Here is a 27829-nt window from a genome sequence, read left to right as displayed (position 1 = left end):
ACATAGTAAACCAGATCTTTGATTCTTAAATGTGTAAGTGAGCGATGGGTTGTTGGGTTATGCCCAGGACCCAGGAGCCTGGAGGTCTTGCATACAAATGTATCTGGCCCTCTTTGGAAATGGAGAGCTTTAGCTGGTGGTCAGACTTGCTTCTTTCAGTCGTACTCTCTCTTTCTGTCATTAAAAAAGGAAACATACACATTTCACACAAGAGTGTAGTAACCATTACAACTGGCTGGTTGCAAAATTTTGCATCAACAGAACAAACCCATGCAAGAAATATTCCTACTAAGTATTCCTACAACCCTCCTGCCTTTCAGAACGTTGTGGCACCTAATTAATATTGTGTAACTCTATATATGTAGGCCTACTGAATAACTGTTTATAATGTGTTCCTCGCTATTCGGGGACTATTCAAACTATTCAGATTGTTTCTACGCACCTGATTGAATATCATAATAAAGCCTCATCCAGCTTTGTTGAATTGCACTATGCTGTTTAAAAACCTAATTCATGAAAGCAAAAGTTACTAGTGTTTGGTCTGAATCACTTATCTGTCTGCTACCCACACTTGTCAGCAAGGACAAAAGCATGTCTCTTACCAGTCCGCTTGCATGGGCCCTTCTGGTCTCAATCTTCTTCTCTTCTGTGATGTTGCGCACTGACTGTTGGGCCTCTTTGAGTCTTAAGTCAAAAAGGACACAGATTACATTACATTGTACTAGCTCCTTTTTGGTTTCTCTAAAGGCTGAATTTAATCAAAAGTTTACTTTCATTAATATAATGTTTGCATTCCAACAACTTCTAATGCTAAAATACACTAAAAACTAATACCTGGCAGTGATAGTATTACCTTAGTTAGAGCACTAGACATACTCCTAAATTCTCACCTCTGTTTGGATATGGCCTTGTTTTCTCTCTTCCATCTCATCTTGAAGTCATTACAGAATTCAAACCAAAGTGTGAAAACGTGGCCAGGCACACTCTCTTGCTCCCCAGAACGTGGCTTCAACCCAAAGTATTCCACCAGGTAACAGAAGCTGAGCAGGGAAAGACATGACATCATGGGGATAATGGAAAGTTACCAAGCAGAAACCATTTTTTTAGGAGCTCAATTAAAAATTGTGACCATCACTGTAAATTTAGGGACAGTTCACAAAAAAAAAAAAAAAAAAAAAAAAATGAAAAAAGAAAAGAAAATTATGACAATTTACTTATACTCATGTCGTTCCAAACCTGTATGACTGACTTTCTTATGTGGAACTCCAAAAAATTAAAAAATGAATACAATGACAGTGGATATTGCCTCACTTTAAAGCTTAAAAAGGACCAAAAAGTATAATTAAAGTGTTGTGCATTGTTTTTAGCACTAATCAAAAATTATTGCGTGAACATGTGAGCCACTGTGAATGAGCTTCTCTCGTAGTGCTCATGAAAGTGCAGCGGTTGTCATGATTTGCTCTGAAAACTGACATAAACTTCAGGTTGTTTCTCACCAAATCCTATTGTTTGCCTGCAAAAGACTTGTATGACATATGAATTGCATGGACAACTTTTATCATACTTCTGGGTTCTTTTAAAGCTTTATAGTGAGTCATTATTAACTGCTATTGTATTGAAAAGAGGAACCAAAATATTTATTAAAAATTTGTGTTCCACATACAAAAGAAAGTCATATGGGTTTGGAACAACATGAAGGTGAGTAAATTATGAAGCACTTTACCTTTAATGCAACTGTTGCAAATGTTTTTAAAGTTTGCATTTAAAAATAACGTTTAGAGTATTTTAAACAAGGGTGATTCGCATGTACCTTTTACGTGCTGATATCACTTGGTGTTCCATAGCAATTACCTCTTTTTGTGCTGTAAAATGAAAATATGTATATCAACAATTAGCCCTAAGCCAATCAGGGCATGTGTATAATGTATGGTAATCCACATGCATTCTCAACATAATCAGTAATAAGTCTGAAGAGACTTTTATTTTCATAAAGACTCCTGCAAATGGTTCCAATATACAAAGCAATACTCTTCTAATAGGGACCAACTTCAGAAGCCTTACAATTTTGCTTCTTTAGCAGCCATATTCCTCTGCTCTGACAGTCACTATTGTCCCAAAGTCCTAACTTTTCACCCAGGGCCTGAAAAATGGTGTTAAAACTAGTGTTTCTCCTGTACTAGGAACTAGAAGTCTGCTTCATTCCCAGAGTCTCCCTGATTCCTATCTCTGTGTCTGCTTTCTGAGTCTGACCAACTGTCTCGTACAGGTATGGAGTCACAGACACTTATCAAGTCCCCAAAAGGGCACATAGCAGATATTCTTCATGGCTGCAGGATGTATGCTTCCTTATCTATGTAGCAAAGACAATCAAATAATTGTAGTAAGAATACTGTGAGGAGAAGAAAATCTTTGTTTTAAACTCAGATGTCTCTTTAGCTGCTCTATACATAAAATACCAACAGAACAATATTAAATTTTTCTCTCTCACTATCGCTTGCATTGTCTCATCCAAGTCTATAGTAAATGACGATCAGTTTATATCTCTGTGTATCTGACTTTATGATCTCCAAAACAAAAGAGAACAAAGCAATCCTACATACAATCTAAGCAGAAATTTGTACTCTTCTCTTTCAATCATCTAGAGAGGCTGGCCATCTTAGAAATAAACCTGACCTCATATCTGAACAAGGTGCACAGAAGGGATTGAATGATGAGACAGTGCACATAAATCGAAGACTTAGAAACCTTAACAGAAGTTATTTTAAGGGTACCGGAAATTTGTGCTAATCTCCTACATCATAGCACTGCTCACCGTTAGCAATAAAAAAGTCCATTTTCTCCTTGAAGGGATGCATGTGCTCTTGAGATGAGTTAGTACACACAGTCAGGACTTCCTTCTCACAAACTGTAGGCAAAGTAAACAATAATACTGGGTTAAGTGATGCTTTTAAAGGTATAGTTTGTCCAAAAATGTTGTCATCATTTTCTCACCCTAATGTTGTTCAAAACCTGCATGACTTTCATTTGTGGAACACAAAAGGATGTTAGACAGAATGTTAGCCTGAGTCACCATTCACTTTAATTGCATCTTCTTTTTTTCACACATTGAAAGTGAATGGTGACTGAGGCTAAAATTCTGTCTAACATTTTGTTTTATGTTCCACATAGAAAAGAAAGCCATATAGTTTTGGAACACCATAAAGGTGAATAAATGATGACAGAATTTTCATTTTTGGGTGAATTATCGCTTTAATTCCCTAACCAGGACCAACTCGCCAAAGTCAGTCCTAGGAAAATAATTTTTTTTCCTAACTTTAAAACAGTATTTTAGCCCACCATCAATATTTACCTTTTTATTTCAATATAACATCATTTATAGGGTTCAGAGCTTGAAAAATAAATGGCAAAATCTATTGCCTCATTATTTACATTTATGTTCTGTGCAGTAAAGTGTATGTACTGTAACAATAAATGTAATACGTTAATACATAAATTTAAAGTTAATACATAATACAATAATGGCAATATCTGATGTTGAGAATACACAGCACTTGTTATGGTAGGCCTCAAAAGACAAGAAGCCCACAACAACTGTGAATACAGTGTTTATATACTAATACATAGCAAAGATTCTACTTTACAAAGTATACAGTTGATAAAGATGAGTCTCTAAAGGTCATGTTTGAACTTGTTTGTAAGAACAATGGAAAAGCCAAGGGAAAATGGCAAAAAATAAGCTAGCAAATTATAAAGTCAAAGATTTACTAACAGAAGTAGAGGTTTGAGAAAAAAAAGAAAAAAGAAAAGAAAAAACAAAGTGACTATTTGCACTAGGTGTAAATAGCACCTGTCACACAGCATGGCTATTTGCACTCCAATAGTTTGATAGAAACAAAGACACTAAAGACAAACCGTAGCCTCCAAGTGTTGATGCAATGGCATAGTGCAAGGGTCTTCAACAGGGGGTACGCGACCCTCAGGGGGTCCGTGGTGGTACCGCAGGGGGTCCGCTAATGATTGTTTGATCCATCATTGGCACTTGTAATAATCACTCACATGCAAGCGATAGCTAGAGATAAGTGTGTGAATTTTACATCGACATGTTGAAGTTCCTCGTACCTGCATGCCAAAACTTCCTTTATGAACTGATTGGAACACTAAACACTATTAAAGTGTGATGAAACTGAGCTCGTCAGCAGAAGTGCACAGCGCAGACAAACCATTCACGTGCCCACATTTATCACAAGCCGCACAAAGCGCGACACACATCGGGCTCAGCAGCGCTGCAGTAAAGGGTCGCATGAGTAAACGGTGCTGTAAATGACAGCCTACAGTTTATTTTATTGTCTGTTGCGTTTTACTTTCAGAACAATAGCCTACTTGCCTGGTGTAAATAAATAATTACCACTGAGATTATCAAGCTGGCATACACGGTCCTCAAAACAACTGTAATATCAGAGGTTGTTACCCCTCCTACCAACCACCAGAAGGAGCCCTCTCCCGAATACTGATCATCGCCCATCTCTTCTCTGCTCATTTCCTGTTTACCTCTTGTATAAGTAGCCATTCATCTCTATTGTTCATTGCGAAGTATTGCCAGTTAACCCTGCCTTACCAAACATTTTTCCATTGCTATTGCTGATTGTTTTCATGTTATGGCCATTGCCTGTTTTTCTGGAATTACTGCCTTTTGGATACACCTTTGTTTTGTTTGCCTTGTTGGACTGTCTTTTTGGTATATTGGATTTTACCGCCTGCTTAATGACTACGTCTATTTGCCTGCCAATTTGGATTGTTTGTTTGTGTTCTTAATAAACTTCCTGCACATGGATCCTAACACCGTCTCCAAGGCCAGTTCATTACAGAATACTTTGCCTAACATGGATCCAGCGGACTTTCACAGCTCCAGGCCACATTCACGCACCAGTGCGAGGTTTTAAGGGGTTACCAAGACCAGCTGAACAATTTACGAGCTGCCAACAAATGTTTGTCACAGTACATTCACTCATTGCCAGCTCCCCATGCTAAACCGGCAAGCTTTGCTCTACCTGATAAGTTTGATGGTTCTGCTGAAAAATGCCGGGGTTTTTTACGACAATTCAGCATGAATCATTTGATCTAGATGCCAGGAAATGTGCTTTTATGATGTCGCTGCTTACAGGCAAAGCTCTCGATTGGGCCGCCGCTGTTTGGGATAAAGATCCTCAAATCCAGGCTTCATTTGATTACTTCGTTCAACAAATCCACAAAGTCTTCGAGTATCCAGCGGGTGGCCAAGACATCTCTGTTCAGCTGCTTCACCTACGCCAGTGTCATCGATCAGCAGCGGATTATGCAGTTCTGTTCAGGACATTAGCCGCTCAGAGTGGGTGGAATGATGTCGCTCTGAAGACTGTTTTCCGTGATGGGCTCAACCTAAAACTCAGGACGGAACAGACCTGCAAGTGTGAAGGTACTACTCTTTCTGAATACATAACCATGGCCATCAAGATGGATAACCTGCTTCAAAATGCTTCACGGCCTCAGTTTCGCTTCACCTCTAATTCTACAGTTTCAGTACAGGCCCAGGCATCCACTGTATTACCCAAACCCATGCAAGTTGCTTACGCTCATGTTTCTATGGAGGAATGCCAATGGCCAATGCTTTGCTTTTATTGTGGTTCACCAGGTCATCTCAATGCTGCATGCCCACACAAGAAATCAAGTTCTCCTGAGTCAAGGCAGCACGAGTACCATGAACACTGTATCACCCATCTCACATAATTTTCTGTTACCTGTAGAGGTCTCCATTGGTGATCATGTACGATGATTTACAGCATTAGTGGATTCTGGGGCTGCTGTTAATCTCATAATTCAGGAGATTGTGCAAGAACTCAACATACCCACCATTCAATGCTTCCCAACGGTTAACATCACCACTGTTGACAACACTCCTATTTGTACTGGCATAACCCAACAGACTGTTCCTATAACCATCAAGATTGGACTTTTTCATGTAAAGAACATCTCACTATATGTCATCAACTCACCCAAGCATGCTCTTATCCTGGGTCATCCCTGGCTGGCCATCCACGACCCATCGATATCCTGGAACCAAGGTGAGCTCACGCAATGGTCAAATTTCTGTCATAAACATTGTCTCCATGGTGCTATTTCCATGCCTTGCCTTATCACCAGTATTGAGAGCCCTGAATCACAAAAGGAGACCACAATCCCCAAGGAGTATGCAGAGTTCAGTGGAGTGTTTAGTAAGATCAAAGCTACACAACTTCCTTCTCATCGTCCATGGGACTGCGCCATTGAACTTCTGTCCAATACAGCTCCACCGAGAAGCAAGGCCTATGCATTGTTACGCCAGAGACCCTCGCCATGGAGAATTACATTGAGGAAGCCCTTGCCTCCGGTTACATCTTTCCCTCCACCTCCCCAGCTGCTGCAGATTTCTTTTTCATAGAGAAGAGGGATGGAGGTCTATGTCCCTGTATTGACTATCGAGGCCTGAACTCTGTCACCATAAAACACCATTACCCATTACCACTTATCCCCTCAGCACTTGAACAACTCCGTGAGGCAAAAATCTATACCAAACTTGATCTAAGAAGTGCTTATAACCTCGTCAGGATCCGAGAAGGGGATGAGTGGAAAACTGCTTTCATCACCACCAGGAAGCACTATGAATTGGTCATGCCGTATGGACTTGCTAACGCCCCCTCGGTTTTCCAGTGTTTTATCAATGAGATATTCAGAGATTTACTGAATCATTGTGTGGTGGCCTACATGGATGACATCCTCATCTACTCGCAAGACATGGAACAACATATCCAGCAGGTCAAGACAGTCTTATCATGTCTCCAGGAACACCAACTATTTGTCAAGGCAGAAAAATGTGAGTTCCATACTTCCCATACCACTTTCCTAGGTTACAATATCAGCTATCAGGGTGTATTAATGGATGTCTCTTCGGAGCAGTCACCGAATGACCTCGACCTTCCAAAATCAAGGAACTACAGCAGTTCCTGGGCTATCACTGTTTCATTAGGAATTACAGTATCATTGCAGCACCACTCACATCGTTGCTCAAGCGAAAGCCTAACAAATTGCCATGGAACAATGTTGCATACCAGGCTTTTATCTCCCACAAGTCAAGCTTCACGACTGCTTCGATACTGAAAAATCCTAACCCCAATCTTCCCTTCGTCATTGAGGTAGACGCTTCAGATTGCGGGATTGGAGTGGTCCTGTCACAACGTCAAGGAACCCCAGGCAAGCTTTACCCTTGTGCCTTTTTCTCCAGAAAGTTGAACTCAGCAGAACGTAACTATGATGTGGGGAATAAGGAATTACTTTCCATGAAGGCAGCACTCGAAGAATGGCGTCACAATTTTTTTTTAAGCTCTTTGTCTTAAGCTTGATTCACTGAAAACTGCTCCGTTAATGTTTTCACATTCACAGTTATGAATGACATACAAATCACATACTGTACATGACATATTTTAAATTCAAAACGGTGAATTTCGCCAAATGGTGAATAGTTTGCACCCTTGGAAATTATTATCGGTCGGTACAACATTTCAATCATAAAACTGGCCAAATATTGCATGTTTAGTTAGATGCTTACATCTCACATGACACAAACACTCTTAACCTGTACTGCTTGCAGATGCAAGGCACTGGGGTAGTCCACAAGGTTCCCGCTTAGCGTCTTAAACTTGAGTCCTGTCTTCACTGATTTGATTGGCATCTCATATGACATTGACAAGTGGTGTTAGACTACTGAGTGCGGTAAAAATGTAAATTTTTGAAACCATTATGTTATTCCTGCAACAACTTAATGACAATTAGACAGCGGTCCATAATGGACTGCAGCAGAATAGCAACAAAGATATCAATTATTGGGGGGGGCAATCTGGCCATATCTGATTATTGGGGGGACATGTCCCCCTCAAAGTGTTTTGTGGTTACGGCCCTGGTTTAGGATAAATGTAAACCTCAGTCACCATTAATTTTAACTGAATTGAAGAAAGATGCAATGAAAATGAATGGTGACTGAGGCTAACTTGTTACCTAAAATCTCCTTTTATGTTCCATAAATGAAATTTATACAAGTTTGGACCAATATAGGTGAGTTAATGATGACAACTTTTTCATTTTTGAGTCAACTATCCCTTGAACCCCTTTTTTGCACTTGTTCTTAACCTTCTTCCTTTAGGCAGAGTCAGAGGTTATCAAGAGTATTTTTCTGTTTGGAGGCACCTCTGATAGCTTCCTCAGATAGTCATTGTGCCACCCGTGGACCTAAACAGCACTATTTGTTCACCGCCAGCCCTCCATCCAATCAGAGAATCAGAGGAGCCAGTCTCCTGCCACAGACATAATACACCCTGATGGGAACCCAGCAATGCTGGACACGCTCCATCTGTATCTTACCCCAGATAACGTTACACACACTACTGTTTTCACTGAGTATTTGTGTAAACTGTGAAGATGGCTGGCAATGAGGTACCAGAGTTTAGGCATCTTACCACAGCTTTTCTAAACGAATGATCAACTAAACTAGAGTAATTATAGCTTAGATTGGCTTAGTCCTCATATGTCCCACAGACATTGTTTATTTGGAGGCAAATTCCATGAAGGCAGTATATATTCAGGTTTTCTCAACTGTGCATCGTGATGAGCCAAACCACTGCCATAATGATTACAAAGAGATCAAAAAGATGTCTCAAATGCAAACCATATGAATCAGCTGTGGAGACGTTTGAAAGCATTAGATGTGCTTCGCAATGTTTTCATAGTTATCTTTGGAAAAAATATTACAGGGACATTCCCTTCTCTGTAAGCACACAGTGACTAATTTGATTAGTGCAGCACTTTCTTGCTCCACAAAATAACACAAATGTGGTCACCTTGAGCAGCCAAAACCTCAGAAGGGCCATAAGTGATGTTCCCAAGATGCCCAAAATCGAACAAACAGCAAAAAAACAAAACAAAAACAAAGACATGGTTCTCTCAGTCATGAGGGGAGTTCAAACAGCAGGAAAAAAGGGAGAGCGCGATGGGCCAGATTTGGCAGTCTCTCCGTCGCCCGATAAGAAAGGCTTGTTGAGAGGTAAAGAAAAGAATCTCTGAAACACATCTGTGAGGCCACACTGAACTCTGACTGATACAGTGTAGCAGGAGAACGGTAGTGCATCTCTGCAAAGATAAACCTCGTCCTGTCAGCGATAAGCCTCTCTTCTCTCAGATTACATAAGCGCCAAGGCACTGTAGCCTTTGGCCCCTCAGACGACATGAGCAACAAAGCTAAAGAATCACACAATGCCAGAAGCATCTGATGGGCAGGATTAAAGTCATATCTAAAAGGCGCCAGGGCAAAATTACACAGACTCCACTGCGTCTCCACATGTGTGTGTGCACATACTGTACATATGAAAACATACAGCAAAAAGTATTTAGGTTTATTCCACCTGATCAAATGAGTTGTTGCTAAGAGACGCAGTAACATCTGCTGTAAGTTCCAAAGTCTAAGAGTCTAGTCCACGTGAATTAGTGATAGAGTTACAGTCAGCCGCAGGAGGATTATAGCCATCCATCCATCCAAACACATCTAATCCGGCTCCTTTGAAGGTATAGTAAATGAGCTGTGCTCTAAAATTGTTTTTGAAGCCATTGAGAGTGTTTTTGGTTATTCTTACCTGCCAAGTCTCTGCTCAACTTTCTGAGATCCTTTGAGAGGTCTTCAAACTTTATTTGAGAGGCAAGAAAAACATCTTGAGGTTCGGGCAATGGAAAGATACCCTTTTCCGTCCCAGCATTCTGAAGAGAGATTAAAAGCAAGTTGAATGGATGAAGATCTGGTGTCCTTCCTAAAAAGACCAGCTTAGAACTGTATGAATTTCCATGCTGTTCAAGGCTGTTTTATGGTATTTAAAAAGTCTGGTGAGGATACCAGCACACTAGCATCCAAAACACAACACATGCTGGTCTTTTCAGCTGGGGTGTCATGACGTTGAAAAGGTTACATTTGAAAGATTTTTCATGCTTTACCTCATCAAGGTGATGCAGATAGTAGGAAACAATGTAATCCAACAGGCTTATGCGATTGTCCTGTAGATTTATAGAGAATTATGTAAATAACTAACATCATACTCAAGGGGAGACTGGGGCTAGCTGTCACACTTTTTATTGAACATTTGTGTTCTTTCATGAAAAATACCTTCCTCCTAAGAACACATTTAAAGTAATAGTTCATCCAGAAATTTAATTCTCATCATTTACTCAACCTCATGCCATCACAGATGTGTATAACTTTCTTTCTTCTGCTGAACACAAACAATTAAAAAAAAAAAAAAGAAAAGAAAAAAAATTCTAAGCTCTGAAGGCACTCACAATGCATGTGAATGGTGATCAGAACTCCAAAATCTCCAAAAAGGAGATAAATCATCATAAAAGTAATCTATAGAAGCCATGGATGGTTTAATCCATGTCTTCTGAAGTGATCCAGTTGGTTTTGGATGAGAACAGGCCTGTTCTCACTGTACATCTTGACAGCAGTCTCTTTGGCAATCAAGATTTCAAGCTCGATTACACTTCCTATAGCACCATCTAGCGCTCTGCGTATGCGTCAAGCAATAGGAAGCGTAATCAAGCTTAAAATCAAGATCATGCCAAGAGACTGCAATGACAAGATGTAAAATGAAAAAGGTCTGTTCTCACTCAAAACCAACTGGATAGCTTCAGAAGACATTGGTGAAACCACTGGAGTCTGATGGATTAATTTTATGCTGCCTTTGTGCTTTTTGGAGCTTTAACGTTTTAGTCCACTTGCATTGTATGGATATACAGAGCAGAGATATTCTTATAAAAATCCTTCTTTGTGTTCAGCAGAAGAAAGAAAGTCACACACATCTGGGATGGCATGAGGGTGAGGAAATGATGAGAGAATTTTCATTTTCTTTTGGTAAAAATCTGCCTTGATAATTCAGTTGACACTTGCCTTAATGTATGCCAGTGTAGTATCATTATGTTCACTTGTTTACCCAACAGCTATAACAAATATATTCTGAACATTTTCTTTGAAGAGCAGAATTCACAAAAAAGAATTATAATTAAAAAAGGTTTTCAAGTTAGCGTTTGAAACAAACATACAAAACCTCTGCCAGAGAAAACACACAATTAGCTCCGGTCTCCCCGTCATACTGTTAGCAAACAAAAAGACAAATCACAGTTAATGAACCATTCAGGTCCTATCGCACATGCTGGGGGTCTTTACAGTGTAAAACATGTAGACTCACAAGGTTGTTTTAGTTTAATACACAATGTGTTAGGGTCATTGTTCAATGCATGGAGAAAAACTTTACCCTGCTCTTGACATCTTTAAGCTTGGGAAGAATCTCAAGCCCAAAGCCGTCTGCCTGACCACGAGCCCTGCTCCCTCCATTCATGTAGTTTCCTAGAGCAAGCACCAGCCCCATCACCTCCCTCACACTGTCTTTCTCCAACAGATACTGGAACAGTTTGGCACATAAATGACATATCAATATTTGTTTGTGTACAGGGATGCATCGTTGTATCGCCCACTGATATTTATTAGCCAACTACTGACCCAATAAAAGAGAGCAGAATAGCATCTCAGAATGCACAACACATCGAACCCTGAGGCGGATGAGCTACAACACTAGATGACCACGTCAGGCACTTTATCAGGACCATAGTGTTCCTAATAATGTGCTCAGTGAGTGTATATGCAATTAATATGCATAATATGAATTTGTAATGTTCTATCATATTATGTAAAATGTGAGAATAATTTAAAAGTGTAAAAACCACAAGCAGATCCAATCCATGTTCAATGGAAATGATTTATTGTTAGAACAAAATAAGGTCAGTAAGTGCCAAAATATCAGTATCAGTGTAGGCAGCCTATAGTTTTTTTGTTGAAATCATATCATCCAAAAATGTTCATATTGGGGCATCCACTTGTGAAAATAACAGTCTGCATTATGGAGATACAAGAGACAAAGCAAGTCCTTTTCAAGCTCTTAGACCTCACTTGAATAACTGCTTGAAGGGTTGTTTTTTAAAGAGGTAAGAATGCCAGCATGGATACTTTATCAAATGTTTGATAGTATCTGAGGTCTGACCCTTTTGAAAGTGCCTTTGTACCTTGCAGACGTGCAGAATAATCTCAGTCTTGTGCTGGATGGAGGCAATGGCGTCAGTAAACTTTGACTGCAAAATGAAACAGTGAACTCGACTGGAGAATTCAGGAATCTGGGAGAGTTCATAAAGGAACCTGTGAGGGAAAATAAACGAAACATCAGTGCAAACTGTCAAATTAATGTGAGCAATGTTGAGAAGGTTTGTCTTCGCCTGTTCTCAAGTGGAGGAATACTGGCTAGTAGTTTTGGACTAAGAACAATTTGAGTTATCTGGCATGTTTCTGGAATATCTCACTGTTCAGGCTTGTCCAGTAGTTTGACCTGCTCCTCATCTGAAGTTTCATAGTGTTTCTTAATCTTCTCTAGCTCTTCAGGCTGAGCTCTCTGAGAGAAACAGAACAGATGCATACATATGAAAACTAACCCAACCATAAACACAAACACACAGTTATTTTATAACTGGAACTAAAGACTGTAATGTCAACAAGGAATAATAAATAAGTAAGTATCCGGTGTTGCAGGATACTTACATTTTCATACAGGGCTTCAATAGCATCCAAGTCAACCACTGAGTTGTCCAGAGTCAAAACAGCTGTGTGAGGAAGAAGTATTAGCCTCTAGACAAGAAGAACTGGCTATACGTATGAGTGTCTTGACTGTGAGGTGTACCTAAACATTTTGCCTATAAGATTTTTTATTTAAAAGGCTAACTATATTGGTTAGCTTGCTGACCAAATGTGAATGTACACATCTGTTAGTATTATTCTCTTTGCTTTAGCAGTTTCTCCCCCCTGTAAGATCACACTGCGATAATATTTCTAGAACTGATACATTAGCAAGTCGCACTCAATTTACTCAAATCATCAAAAACATCTGCTCCGCTCCGACTCTGTAAAGCCAGGCTGTGATGGATTCAAGAATGCCCGTGTGAAAAGTCTGTGTTTAGCAAGGGAGACTTTATACATGCCATAATGTGGAGAACCAAATGAATATTTCTAGTAGTAAACCACAAGAAAATTTATTTAACATACATACAGCCAATTCATCCCTAATAAGAACTGGAGCCAATCACACATATTGGCTCCAGTAATCAAATAATCAAAACAAGCAAGTACAACCCCCAGAATATTTATACCATGATCAATGGAATCTTGTAAGTTCTTCAGGCTGCAACACCCCAATGTTCAAGCCAAATCTATGCTCTTGCAATCACATATAAGCCTACTGCAAAATCTGTCTCTAGAAATATGCATAATTATTTAAACGTTGTCTCTTTGCATTCCTTTTGCTATCCAGATGGCAAAAAATATGTATCCTTATTACATGTCTGTTTATATTTAGTGGTGACAAAATTAGTGTTGACATGCATATACAGTAATTGAAAAGGAATAAAAAAGAAACTCTGTTGATATGGTGGTGGAATATTTTTAGAGGCTGTTCAGTGTGGTTTACCTTGCTGGATGTCCTTCATATCCAGGTGGAGACTTGAGATTAAGATACCCACTGCGTGAGAGCGCTTGCCATCTAGTAGCTTGATGACCTAAAAAGTTCAATAGTCAAGCAAACTAACATTTTCATTTCTAAATTAATTACAACATAGTTCAAGTGTCCACTCTACCATATGAAATGAAGACCACAATGGGTTTTAAATGTAATACTTATATTATGCAAAGAGGTAATGAATGTATTAACCATTGGAAAATTCCAACATTCCATCATAAAATCTGCCAGCCAACAGTAATAGCAACACGATCACATTTCATGAACAGTAGCAAATGTCCTGGATGGAGGGTGTTTCATAAGGTTAATTTATTTCCAATTATTCTCATATCCTATATATTTATACCAATTATACCAGGCACTTATGTGATCCTGTTTTGATTGCTTTTGCCCACTCTTTAAAGTGACAGCCCCTAATAATATATTTCTGTTTAGACCTACATTACAGTAACAAAATTACAAATGACTGCCAGAGTAATCTGAAATGTAATCAGCGTAGCTTTCAATCTGTTTCAATAATTTCACTGTTTGGAAATGTTGAAAACCACTCCCTCTAGTGGACAATTTTCTTTTCTGTACTTTCTACATTTACTCATAAATACATATAATGAATGGTACAGTCATAGACCTTCTATATGCCATGTCATTTTTGTTATGACATACAGAAAAATCTGTACCTTCTTAGCTTTGCCTTTCTTCTCATAGGCCTCGGAGAGGGGCTTTCTCTTGGTGGGCGCTGTGGCTTTAGCAAACAGTTCTGCAAACTCATTGGTGTTTATTATGTCTGGCTCTTCCAGCGAGCTCCACATCATATTATTTCTAAGAAAAAAGACTGAAAGAGTGAGATGAAGACAGATGTATAGGAATGGCTAAATTACTGACTGTTTCTGCTTTTCAAATATTCCAAAATTTGCTCACTCAAACATTTTTACTCACTATATATAAGCTTATTGAGACTGAATCTTCACACTTCAAAGTCACAGTGCAGGCCACCAACCAAAGCAATTACTAATACTGGCATTTGTAAAAACCAAAGTAACATGAGGTATTTATTGTTGCTGGGCAACCAAGTCTGAAAGCAGGAAAAGGAAAATCAACAGGGGCTTAATGCGAGTAATCTGACTTGCTACATTTTCTCTCCCATAAAAATAATTAAGGAGCCAGGACGACGGCGCACAGCTAAGCTCGACTGGGTTAAGCTTTGGCTTGACTAAATGCTCGCAGAGAGAGAAGAAAGCTTTCATGAGGAGTCAAATAACAGTGCAACAGCAAAAAGGTGGCCTGGGAGCAGAATCCCACAGAAATCCACACCGCCACTAGAGGTCCTGGAAAGACTGCTGCTCAGCCTGTGGCTGGCCCCTCATTCAGACCAACGTCTGCAGTGGTCTGTCTTTAACTTCACATGAGGTCTAATGAGGGTTGAAAATGTCAGCTTTACTTGCAAAAGAACATTGTGTGTTTTTAGGTTTGTTATGATTGATGAACAATGGGAATGCTGTTTATATGGTATATGACATTGTTTGTCTATTAAAGGTACATTCAGTAACTTTTGTCTTTGTGTCATCTTGGACTTTTCAGTTTCAGCTGCTATTGTAGAAATTTAGGATTCACAGTCAACCATGATTACTTTAATCAATGAGTGAAAGTATCAAATAACAGGACTGTTACTGAGATTAAGCGAGTAGTATTCGGATGGTCATGTGATTCAAACATGGCAGTCCCCATGTGCGGACCCTCTCCATGTAGAATAAAACAGCTTTTATAAGGTTACTGATATGACTGGAGTCTTCATTTTCATGTGAGTGGTCATGATTTTCTAAATATATTGCAAAATTACAAGTCTGTAGGAGTTAAACTTTTTTAATGAGGCAAAAATTACAGAGTGCACCTTTAAAGCTACTAGTGTCACCAAATGGAATTTCAAATAATGCTTGCTTGCAAACCGGTTTTCAAACCTGTCAATCGAGCCATTCTTGCTGTGTAAGTGCTGGTCAGGATGCTCGAACATACATAGCAATGTTTCGATAGTTCCATAGAGTGTGTCCCCCAGGGGGTATTAAAGCAAGTTCCAGGGGGTACACAAAAAATTATTTAATTTGCTTCCTTTAACCTATAAAACAAAATGTATGACTTAAAATACTAGGGATTAGGGCTGGCTAAAAATATTGATTTTCTGCCTAATCGTGATCTTCATTTGAACAATCTCGAAATTGATTATTAAAATCCCAATATCAGTCTTTTGATATGAAAAGTTAAGCAACGAGATTGTAACGGAGGGTTGTTGAGATGAGACGGGAGACACTGGATCTAAATGCAGGCTTTTAATGAAGATGAAAATAGTGAAACAAACAGACATGAACTGACAAAGAAATGCAAAACTAGAGGGTGTATATATATATATATATATATATATATATATATATATATATATATATATATATATATATATATATATATATATATATATAACACACACACACACACACACACACACACACACAAGGGCTAACGAGGGAATGGAAAACAGGTGAGAACAATGGGGAACAGATGGTTCCTGCAGGGTGGCAGTGCAGGGTGGGAAACGTTGTCTGGGGGAAACACTTCAAAATAAGAGTCCTAGGAAACACAAGGGAGACAGACTGTGACAGAGATCCTTTCACTGTGTTAAGAGTAAAAGTTTAGTTTGACTGGTTCAGTTTAATACGTGTCCAAAGATGAGGTCCGTGCAGTCCATTTGTCATTAATAATGTCTCTTTTAATAACCTTTCTATTCTTTACAGTCAGTTGTTGATAAACAAAAAAACGTTTAATTATAATAAAGAAGCGATGCGACTCCATTCTTTTTAATATGTGCTTAACTCAAACAAAAATTTAGTTTGACTGTACCATTATAGCACTTGTTATATCAAATGTAAATACCTGTAAATAGTACAAATTGTGCATGTAAACAATAAACATTTAGGACAAACAATATTTAAGCAATATCACACGAGCAAGAGTGCGATATAGCCCTACATCAGCACTGCTGTGATTCGGCCACAGGCACAAGGCCGCAGGCTGAGTGCTGTAGGTAATCACAGCAGTGCTGCTTTAGGGCCATATAGCACGATTGCGAGTGTGATATTGCTTATATACAACAGTTCAATGAACAAGTACATTTTTTTAAATTAGGAAAAACTGAGTACGGTCATAAAAACGCATTTGTGCATGGAACTACTTTCTTACGTGACTGATCAGAATCTGCCATTGCTGGTTCAAAACAAATGATGCGTCCGAGACTTTGTTAGTAATTCAAAAATGTCACTTCAGAAATAGTATCACGGCTTGTGCAGTTTCTAACAAGTTATTGGATAAACAAGGATGGATGGATGTGTGTGTGTGTGTGTGTGTGTGTGTGTGTGTGTGTGAGAGAGAGAGAGAGAGAGAGAGAGAGAGAGAGAGATGGAGCGTGTGCTATCACCTGTTGCCACACCCAAGCAGAGATGCTGTCAGCTTTCTGAAGATCAGCTTTCTCAGTGGAAAAATAGCCGTCCAAGCAGGGGTATTCCTCACTATTTCGCGGGAGCGAAGAGTCGATCACTATAGAAACCGCAATGTCCTCCGCCATTTTAAACAGTGTGTATCCAATGTGGAAACTCAGGTAAGAGGTAAGCACCTTGGGTTATGTAATCAATCAGTCTGTTGTGTCTCTCAGCTGTGATGAGCCGTAATGCTGAAGTTGTTCATTTAAAGCCGTTTAAAGCTATTTCCTAGCTTTAGTAGTGTAGTAGCGATCATGAAGCGCTGTTGTATGTAAACAGTGGCTGATGCAGATTCACTTCACGTCACCAACTGGCTCATATTACACTCAAAAATTATCTTTTGCCACCACCTGCTGGCTGACATATGTAATGTAAAAAAAAAAAAAAAAAAGACAAACAGTAGCTCTTAACACATATGCACTGCTCTTACACTTTAGTTTAGAACGGCACGAGCACAAGCGGAGTGATACACACAGTGAAGCGTCTGAGTGCTGATGGTGTCAGACCATCAGTGCTCACTGAACGTCTCTCGTCCAATCAGAATCGAGGACAGGAACTAATTGTTGTGTGTGTATGTATGTGTGTGTGTTTGTGTATATATATATATATATATATATATATATATATACTATATATATATATATACACTGGCGGCCAAAAGTTTGGACTAATGTACAGATTTTGCTGTTTGGAAGGAAATTTAATTCACCAAAGTGGCATTCAACTTATCACAAAGTATAGTCAAGACATTACTGATGTAAAAAAACAGCACCATCACTATTTGAAAAAAGTCATTTTTGATCAAATCTAGACAGGCCCCATTTCCAGCAGCCATCACTCCAACACCTTATCCTATATTATTTTTGGCATGCCCAATTCACACTCCTTGCTAGGTTCTTGTGGTGGTGCAGTTACTCACCTCAGTCCGGGTGGTGGAGGACAAGTCTCAGTTGCCTCCGCTTCTGAGACAGTTAATCCGCGCATCTTATCACATGGCTGTGCATGACACTGCGGAGACTCACAGCATGTGAAGGCTCATGCTATTCTCCGCGATCCACGCACGACTAACCACGTGCCACATTGAGAGCGAGAACCACTAAGCACGACCACAAGGAGGTTACTCCATGTGACTCTACCCTCCCTAGCAACCAGCCCAATTTGGTTGCTTAGGAGACCTGGCTGGAATCACTCAGCACACCCTGCGTCAATACTCGCTGAGCTACCCAGGCCCCATTCCAACACCTTATCCTCGAGTAATCATGCTAAATTGCTAATTTGATACTAGAAAATCATTTGTCATTACATCAAACACAGTTGAAAGCAGTTTGGTTTGTTAAATGAAGCTTAACATTGTCTTTGTGTTTGTTTTTGAGTTGCCACAGTATGCAATAGACTGGCATGTCATAAGGTCAATATTAGGTCAAAAATGGAAAAAAGAAACAGCTTTCTCTAGAAACTCATCAGTCAATCATTGTTTTGAGGAATGAAGGCTATACAATGTTTGAAATTGCCAAAAAACTGAAGATTTCATGCAAAGGTGTACACTACAGTCTTCAAAGACAAAGGACAACTGGTTCTAACAAGGACAGAAAGAGATGTGGAAGGCCAGATGTACAACTCAACAAGAGTCTCTAGTTTGAGAAATAGACGCCTCACATGTCCTCAGCTGACAGCTTCATTGAATTCTACCTGCTCAACACCAGTTTCATGTACAACAGTAAAGAGAAGGCTTCAGTTAATGTTCACATCAACCATCAGAAATGGGTTCAAATTTTATCTCAGTGATTTTGACCGTGGCATGATTGTTGGTGCCAGACGGGCTGGTTTGAGTATTTCTGTAACTGCTGATCTCCTGGGATTTTCACACACAACAGTCTCTAGAGTTTACTCAGAATGGTGCCAAAAACTAAAAACATCCAGTGAGCGGCAATTCTGCGGACTGAGATGCCTTGTTGATGAGAGAGGTCAACAGAGAATAGCCAGACAGGTTCGAGCTGACAGAAAGGCTACGGTAACTCAGATAACAACTCTGTACAATTGTAGTGAGCAGAATAGCATCTCAGAATGCACGACATGTGGAACCTTGAGGCGGATTGTCTACAAAAGTAGATGTAGACAGTAGAGTGCCAACCAAAATGACCAAGATGATGAAAAACGAATGAAATTATACTAATGCATTGAAAAGTCACATATGTAAAATTTTTATTTTGCAATGTACCAAGTTAGATGGTCCCCTGTATAGTTAACAGCATTAGTGTGTTCTAATTGCATTTCAAGGCTCATTTGGCCAGTTTTGTTTTTGCTGTTGTTGATGAATAAATGCCATAACTTCTTCAATCTTTTCATATTTTACATCTGGGATATTACAATATTAATGATAATGTTAAATTATTTTATAATTATATTTAGCCTTTAATACACATCTTTGGTTTTGTGTTAATGAAAGGGTACTGAAGCCTTACTGATGGTGCTGTGGGGATACTTATGGCAAAACATTTATGTAAGTACTGCCATAAAACCACAGTCTTTGCACTTTTTTGGAAAATCATTCTACAAATGACTTACTTGTATTGCCCTGCAAAAGAAAAAAACACAGAAACTACATTTTGTCAAAATTGAGTTATGAGTGACAGAGGGGTTTGACTTAATTATGCTCATATTAAATGAAAATGATTAAAACTATTTTATAAATATTACTTTATAATATTTGGCTGGACAATCAAAAAACATTTAAACCATTTTTCTAAGTCTCAGTGTTGGCATAGTTACTATATTTTGGCTTTGTACAGCAGTTTTTTTTTTTTTTTCAAAATTTTGACAAACACTTTAGCTTTAAGGAGATAAGAGATACCTGCTATCTTGAATCTGTATTCGAATCCAGTAGAGTGGCTTCATAGGACAGACTGGCTCCACTGAAGGCTTGCGAGGAGTGTTCTCTGTCACTTCACTGAAGAAGATACCAACTCCAGGAGGAGGAGGGGGGACAGAGTTGAGAATTGGTGGAGGGGGTGGTGGACCAGATCCTCTCATGGGTGGAGGTGGTGGAGGAGGTGAAGGCACACAACCTAGTACATTCAATGGCTGAGCAGGAAGTGGACATACAGTTGAAGCAGGAGGGCAAGTTGGAGTTGGAGGTGGAGGTAATACAGGTGGTGGAGGTGGTAGAGGTGATACAGGTGGGGGAGGTGGTGAAGGAACTATCCTCTCTATACCAAGGTTTTTAGTTGAGTTGAGATCAACATTTGTAGGCACACTGGGGTTAAGGCTCCTGCTCTGGGCTTCCTTGGCCTCTTCAGAGTCTGTCTGAATGCACACCGAGTGAAAGGCCCGTGGTTTGATATAGTCTTCAGTGGACACAGCAACATCCCTATGATGATCTTTGAACCTCTCTCTTTGTAAGCTTGCAGTGGTTGCCCCAAGTTCATCATTCTTCTCATGTATACGGAAGAGCTGAACTTTGAAGTCTGCCTGCATTCAAGTTAAAGTTTCAAAACTAAGTGATTAATGCTTTTTATGGCTTACAACAAGGTTAATAAAGCAAACATAATACATACTTCTACATGGCAAACAATTTCACTTATCCATATTCATGCTTTACTAATGCACCAGATATGTGACTTTACACTCACTGAGCACTTTATTAGGAACACTATGGTTGTAATAAAGTGCCAGACGTGGTCTTCTGCTTTTGTAGCACAACCACCTCAAGGTTCGATATGTTGTGCATTCTGAGATGCTATTCTGCTCACTACAATTGTACAGAGTGGTTATCTGAGTTACCATAGCCTTTCTGTCAGCTTGAACCTGTCTGGCTATTCTCTGTTGACTTTTCTCATCAACAAGGCATTTTCAGGGGCCTGGGTAACTCAGTGGTAAAATACGCTGGCTACCACCCCTGGAGTTCGCTAGTTCGCTAGTTTGAATCCCAGGGCGTGCTGAGTGACTCCAGCCAGGTCTCCTAAGCAACCAAATTGGCCCGGTTGCTAGGGAGGGTAGAGTCACATGGGGTAACCTCCTCGTGGTCGCTATAATGTGGTTTGTTCTCGGTGGGGTGCATGGTGAATTGAGCACCCGCGGTGGATGGCGTGAAGCCTCCACACGCACTATGTCTCTGTGGCAACGTGCGCAACAAGCCACGTGATAAGATGTGCGGGTTGACTGTCTCAGACACAGAGGCAACTGGGATTTGTCCTCTGCCACCCGGACTGAGGTGAATCACTATGCGACCACGAGGACTTAGAGCACATTGGGAATTGGGCATTCCAAATTGGGGAATGAAAAAGGGGAAAAATCCCCCCCCCCCCCAAAAAAAAAAAAAAAAAAAAAACACAAGGCATTTTCAGCCGCAGAACTGCCGCTCATTGGATGTTTTTTGTTTTTGGCACCATTATGATTAAACTCTAGAGCAGTGTTTCCCAACATTTTTTCTGCCACAGCACACTTTTTACAACGAAAAAATTCTATGGCACACCACTATCCCACATTGGCTAACCATCATCAATATTTTTCCTTTTCAAGAACTTGTCCATGTTTTTTGTCCATCTTAGTAGCGTTTACTTGTAATGTTTGAAATTCGGCTATGCAAAAAAAAAAAAAAAAAAGAAGTCACATAGGTAGGCTACGCTGTGTGAGGTCACAGGTGGCAAGAGCACTAAATGGGTAATGAAAAAACAACAAATTTGCTTATTTTTCTAATTTGTAGATTTGTTCTTGCAATGCCACAACAAATTACAGGGATGCAAACTCATGAGGGGTGAAAAAGGTAAGACAATCACTGGAGCATGAAAAATTTTTCTGGGGATATTTTTTTTAAAGAATAAGCTAAAAGCACCAATTCCAGCTATTTTAGTGATTCAAGTTAATTCAAGTTTACAATTGTGCAGAATTAGCTGCAAAATAAAGAGTATTTTGGTGAGGCTTGCTTCTGTTTCACAAATTCAGTGACCCCTTCTGGAAATGTCACTAGGTGGCGACATATGAGCATCTTATGTGCTCTGAGTGAGTCAGTGAATAATTTTGAGTTGTTCATGACCGAAATCTACCAAGAGACTTTATAGTGTTTAAGCATTAAAAGAACAAAGCAGATCTATAGTCTTCCTTCAGTGTGAGCATAATTTTTCATCCAAAAAGACAACAATAATAGTGAGTTTCAATAACATCCTTACTTTCTTCTTTATTAACACTTGCATGGCTACAAATCTACTGACTTCAGTATAAGAATTAAAAACACAAAGCAGATCTACGTTATCATTTTCCTACAGTAGCCTATTTAAACTGCTGAGCATGGCTTTTATCAGAAAAGACCACAATAATAGACAAATAGTAATAATTTTGAGTTTCAATAATGTTCTTTCGTCATTGTAAAGCGCATTTCACATGAGTTGAGTCGAGGTGTCAACGCTCCGCTCAACGCCAGCTTTGCCCTCCACATGACAAGAGTTGCAGAAAGCGTCTTAGAGGGGCGATTTTATGAGCTTGCCACGTAAAAAAGCGGGAGGTGTGCACAATAAACATTGAAAACATGTATTTGGAAGAGAGAAAAAAGCTTGCAGTTGCTTTGATAGCAGAAAGTAATAAAAGGACTCGCTTATGTTTAGGTCTAAGCGTTTTCTTGGTGAATTTAAATTAGTTCAATAACTGGGGTCTCTGATATTCGTAAACGATAAGCTAATATTTAGTTAAAAGAAATTATGAGACATTCAACATCTCTTCACAAATTTGGACAGTTTTGACATATTTCTTGTTGCTTAGTACTCTCAAAGACATTATTGGTGAAGCAAAAACGTGTGTGAAAAACACTTTGGTGTAAAGTGGCGTCACTTCATAGACTTCAATGTATTCTGCAGCACTGACGTCATGTGAAAGACCCTTAACGCGTATAAATATCAGTCACTTTTTCACATTAATCATTGCTCTTCACAATCACAAAAGTGACCAATTATGGTTTCAAAACGGTGAATTCCTCCGAAAGGTGAGGAGATTTGATCCCTGAATTATTATTATTTTTTTCATGCATTTATTTATTTTGTGGAATTTTATAATTTTCCATGACACACCTGACAATCTTTCATGGCACACTAGTGTGCTGCGGCACAGTGGTTGGGAAACACTGCTCTAGAGACTGTTGTGCGTGAAAATCCCAGGAGATCAGCAATTACAGAAATACTCAAACCAGCCCATAAGGCACAAACAATCATGCAGCGGTCGAAAACACAGATCACAATTTTTTCCCCATTCTGATGGTTGATGTGAACATTAACTGAAGCTCCTGACCTGTATCTGATTATATGCATTGCACTGCTGCCACATGATTGGCTGATTAGATTATCGCATGAATAAGCAGGTGTACAGGTGTTCCTAATAAAGTGCTCAGTGTATTCTATGAGCATGCTAAAACACATTAAGAGGGCAGACACTAGAAATACTGGCATTTTCTTCTCGAAATGGAATTGCAAAAATAATGATGTTTTTAAAAAGGATTCTGGAACCCTCTCCTCGTCTTTTGCAACCAAACAGATAGTCCCACCCCAAACTCATGCTATTGCTTGAGCCAATAATGTGTCGGAGTGGTCGGGATACTCAAACATTTTGTACACAAGTGTTTTGCACACTTTTGGGGGAAAACCTAAAAATATCTGACTTAGAGTTGTCTCTGACATATCTGAAGATGGGATCAGGAGAAAGTATTTTAACATAAAAAAAGATTACACATGAGTTTCTCACCTGTAATTTCTTCACTTCTTCATTGCATTCTCTTTTCAGCTGCAGAAGAGCTGCCTGATGCTCTGAGATAATAAAATAATTAGATTTTTTAAATGCAACACAAAACCTGAAAATCATGCCAGCCTTATATAAGCTCTTATAACAGTTCTCTACCACTTACAAAACATATGGAAAACCATTCCATATCCAAATGAGGGACACAACTGGATATTCATTATATATTGCAGATGTAAAACTTCCCAATAGATGGCAGTGGTGAGAATGTTTTATAGGGATAAGCATTGCCTTGTTTGGAGAACAGTGGGAAAACTGTCTGACTATATGTAAGATAACTAATAAACTAAAAAAAATATGTAAATATGTAAATATTCAAGAGTTGCTATAATCAAATTAAGCCATATGGCATATGACATTATGACTTTAAGTGTGTGCTATGGTGTGTCTGTGGACACCACACCCTGTAAACCTACAGTAAAAAAACAACAACATAAAAATACGGGTGATACAACCGAAGGTCAAGTGTAATTCTAAAATAGACCTACGGTAATGAATATAATCACTAAAAATGTATGCATTTTCAATGTAGCAAGATGGGCTTTTCCAATTATTTTTGCTCTGCATTGGTGGGAAAAAGTATAGTCTTTGAGTGGCAAATATAAAATAAATATTGTGACATTGCAAAATGAGTTATCATTGAGGGTGGAGGTGAATTGGAATTTGTTTGGAGAGTGTCATGTCATTAGACACAAAGGCAAATATTTGAATCAAGGCAAACATTTAGATTTACTGCTCATGTTTCTAAATATACAAAAAGCACTTACCAGCTTCTGTGTATTTTAGACCTATCTTTTCCTCCTTATCTTTGGGTTTCGGTGGAGGCCAGATGGCCTGAAGTCGTCTTGGTGTGAACTCACTCGCCTCAGACTAAGGGAAAAAAACAATGTGCACTGTGCCATGTACAATATACTGTATATTCATATAATCTTAGCACATAGTGTAAAATGTGTGGTGGATGAAAAAAACCTATGAAAAGTTGTCAGCTTTTAAACAAACTAAAGCTGTGTTTATAGTCATTTCACATCAGCTTTAAACGTGGTTCGTCCAAGCAGAATTTAGATAAGGAACTATAAACTTTTTAGAAAAATAAATTCATAAAAACAATCCTGTCAAATTTATAAGGATAATGCTTTTGGGTTTATGATATGATTAGATATTGTGAGGTGAGGTGTAACAGTGCTACAATTAGAGGAATAGTTGACCCAAAATGAAAATTCTGGCATTACTCACACTCATTTCGTTCTAAACCCGTATGAATTACTTACTTTCTTGCAACACAAAAAGAGACGTTTACTAGAATTTTTGCCTAAGTCAACATTCATTTTCATTGAATGGCAAAAAGATGCAATGACAGTGAATGAGGCAAACATTTGCCAAACATATCATTTACATTTATGCATTTGGCAGATGCTTTTATCTAAAGTGACTTACAGTGCACTCATTACAGGGACAATCCCCCCAGAGCTAACTGAGTTACTGTAAGTGCCTTGCTCAAGGATACAATGGTGGTGGCTGTGGGGATTGAACCAGCAACCTTCTGTTTACCAGTTCTGTGCTTTATCCCACTACAGCACCACCACTACAAAAGGTTTGGAACAACATGAAGGAGAGTGAATGATGACATAATTTTCCTTTTTGCGTAACTACCCCCTTAACTGCAACCTTCTGTGGACTGTTTACTTCATACTTTAAAATCATTAGTTACTTTGTTCTCTGGAGACTTGCTTGAGTTCCTATCAAAGAAAGCTCGGAGAACGTCTTTGTCCCTATTGATCTTCCTCTTTGCAGCATCCAAATCCATGCAATTAGAAGTATCCTTCTTGGCAGTCTTAATTGTAAAGAAAGCCTTAAAGGCATCTAAGGGTGACTCTGTATTTGTCGATTTTTTAGTTTCCTCAGATTGGGTAACAACTGGCTCCTCTACAGTTGGACATGTCTCTGTTTCTTCTGCAGGGTTCTGACTGATTGGAGACAATGGATGACTTGACATGCTCTCTTGCTTTCTCTTGCCTTCCCCCTTGCTGCTGTCCAAGCTAAGGAATTGGGTTAGCTGTTCCAGGAAGTCTCCCCTGGCCTCTTTCTTGTTAGACTGATCAGTGAAAAGCCCTCGTTTGGCAGGTCTTGCCTGATCAGGGCTTTGGGGTTGATCTGGGGTTTCTTTTTTCTCATGTGCTTCCTTTTTGGGGCTACGCAGGCCAGAGAAGAGGACTGATAGTTGGAGTGGTTTCTCTTTTACCTCAGTAGGGGAGAGGACACCACATCTGAGATGAGGATCTGTGGTCTTCTCAGATGGACAAGCATCCTCTAAGCTTTTCAACACAGAGGCTGTTTCTACAATATCAACCATGGTATCTTCTTGTATAATTTTTACTCCATATTTCTCTTTCTCCATCTTCAAACTGGCCATTTCTCCTTCGGTATGCGCAAGCCTATTGGTTTCATTCAGCATCTGTGTCTCCCGGTCTATTTCTCTAATTTCTTCCTGAGGTCCATCTATTTCCGTTTCTAAATTTCCCTTGTCTTGGGAAATTTTCTGCATTTTTATTTCATTCTGTTTCCCCAGTTGGACTACTGAAGGTATTGGTTCCAGTGAGTTTGGGTCAGAATTAGTCATTTGGAGTTTTTCTAGCTTTGTTGAACTGGAACTGTGAGCTTCAGTGCCACACAGGTCAGAACTGTCTAAAAACTCCCATTCGCCACCACTCATCTCAGATTGTCCAATTTGGACCTCTATCTTCTGGTTTGTGGTGGGTGCATGGACTGATTCTGCACTGCCTTCATTGCATGCAGCTTGACAGAGGCAACCACTTGCAATCTCATCTCTTTGTTGGATCGTTTCAGTATCAATACCCGATTCTTCAGAAAGAGCTTTGACACGTGTAAGGGTGATAACTACTTTCTTGGTGTTCATTGGTGAGAATGAAGAAAGAACATTTTGATCAGTGGGACTATGAACTTCACACTGTGTTGATATAGTCTGAATGGCCATATTTATAGATTCCTGGTTGTCATCCAGAGTTGAGAGTTCATTTATTGCAGCAGTAGCTCTAATTACCTCTGGAACAATGTCTGTAGTGTTTTGAAGATCTCCATTCAACATAGCAATTTTGCTTACAACAGCAGATACTTCCAGCTGACTTTGCAATGAAATGTCGAAATTCGATGGTACGTCATCACAGTTCTCTCTGAAAACATCTATTGTTTCTTTACAGTCTGTGGTCAGTTCTTCTGTGCTACTGCTATTATTGGATATACTGGGTATATGGCCTTCTAGATTAAGTCCCTCATTTTGCACAGCACCAAAAGTCTCCTCATTGATTATATCTGATTCCATAACAGCTGCCTTATTTTCAGATATGTCCTGACTGAGTCTGTGTTTGCAAACATCCTTATGATCACTGTGGTTTCTCATGTTCAAAGATTCCTCTATACACTCTCGTAAAACAGCCTCTTTAATATCTACTGTACCAATTTCTGGATCCTCAAGTTGTTTGTCCTGATTTCTAACTCTGTCATTGGCTGAGACCTCACTAAGTGATTTAGCTTGACCATCTGTTACATCCTGGTTAGCTTGGCATGCTGCTGATGTTTCATTGAAATGATACCTCTGGTGCACAGCATTCAGGTCTAAGTCCTTGTTCTCCTTTTCTAAATCCATTTTAAGAATTTAATTTACTTCCTGAGGATCTGATCTGAGGTTCTCATTTGTCATATTGTCCTCTGCATCAATAGGTTCAGTCTGAACATCTGTGCAAACGTATCTCCCTGTGTTTCTAAATCTTGCCATTTAATTTTTTGTTGACCCTGAACATCTCCCAAAGAGTGACAAGAAGTCACATCTAAACTCTCCTCAGTCAGGGTTTGGAGTTC

The 27829-nt window shown here is 39.3% G+C and overlaps 1 protein-coding gene across 1 annotated transcript; it reads right to left on the bottom strand.

Moving 5' to 3' along the window:
- Positions 1 to 12: 12 nt before the first annotated feature.
- On the bottom strand, positions 13 to 27617 carry fmn1 (formin 1). Its single transcript, XM_051644944.1, has 18 exons — positions 25665 to 27617; positions 24724 to 24826; positions 23903 to 23964; positions 20031 to 20647; positions 14336 to 14477; positions 13611 to 13698; positions 12689 to 12750; positions 12454 to 12542; positions 12163 to 12292; positions 11358 to 11504; positions 11151 to 11195; positions 10045 to 10104; positions 9693 to 9813; positions 2813 to 2905; positions 1811 to 1862; positions 891 to 1040; positions 603 to 684; positions 13 to 174 (listed from the first exon to the last, which is right to left on the bottom strand). Exons 1-18 carry the CDS (start codon positions 27615 to 27617, stop codon positions 130 to 132), a joined length of 4041 nt encoding a protein of 1346 aa, XP_051500904.1. The 3' UTR covers positions 13 to 129.
- Between the last annotated feature and the right edge of the window lie 212 nt (positions 27618 to 27829).

This window comes from Myxocyprinus asiaticus, chromosome 19 (assembly GCF_019703515.2).
Source record: "Myxocyprinus asiaticus isolate MX2 ecotype Aquarium Trade chromosome 19, UBuf_Myxa_2, whole genome shotgun sequence".
In the NCBI taxonomy this organism is placed as follows: domain Eukaryota; kingdom Metazoa; phylum Chordata; class Actinopteri; order Cypriniformes; family Catostomidae; genus Myxocyprinus; species Myxocyprinus asiaticus.
Note: the sequence above shows the minus strand (reverse complement) of the source record. Positions and strands in the feature narration are given on the sequence as shown.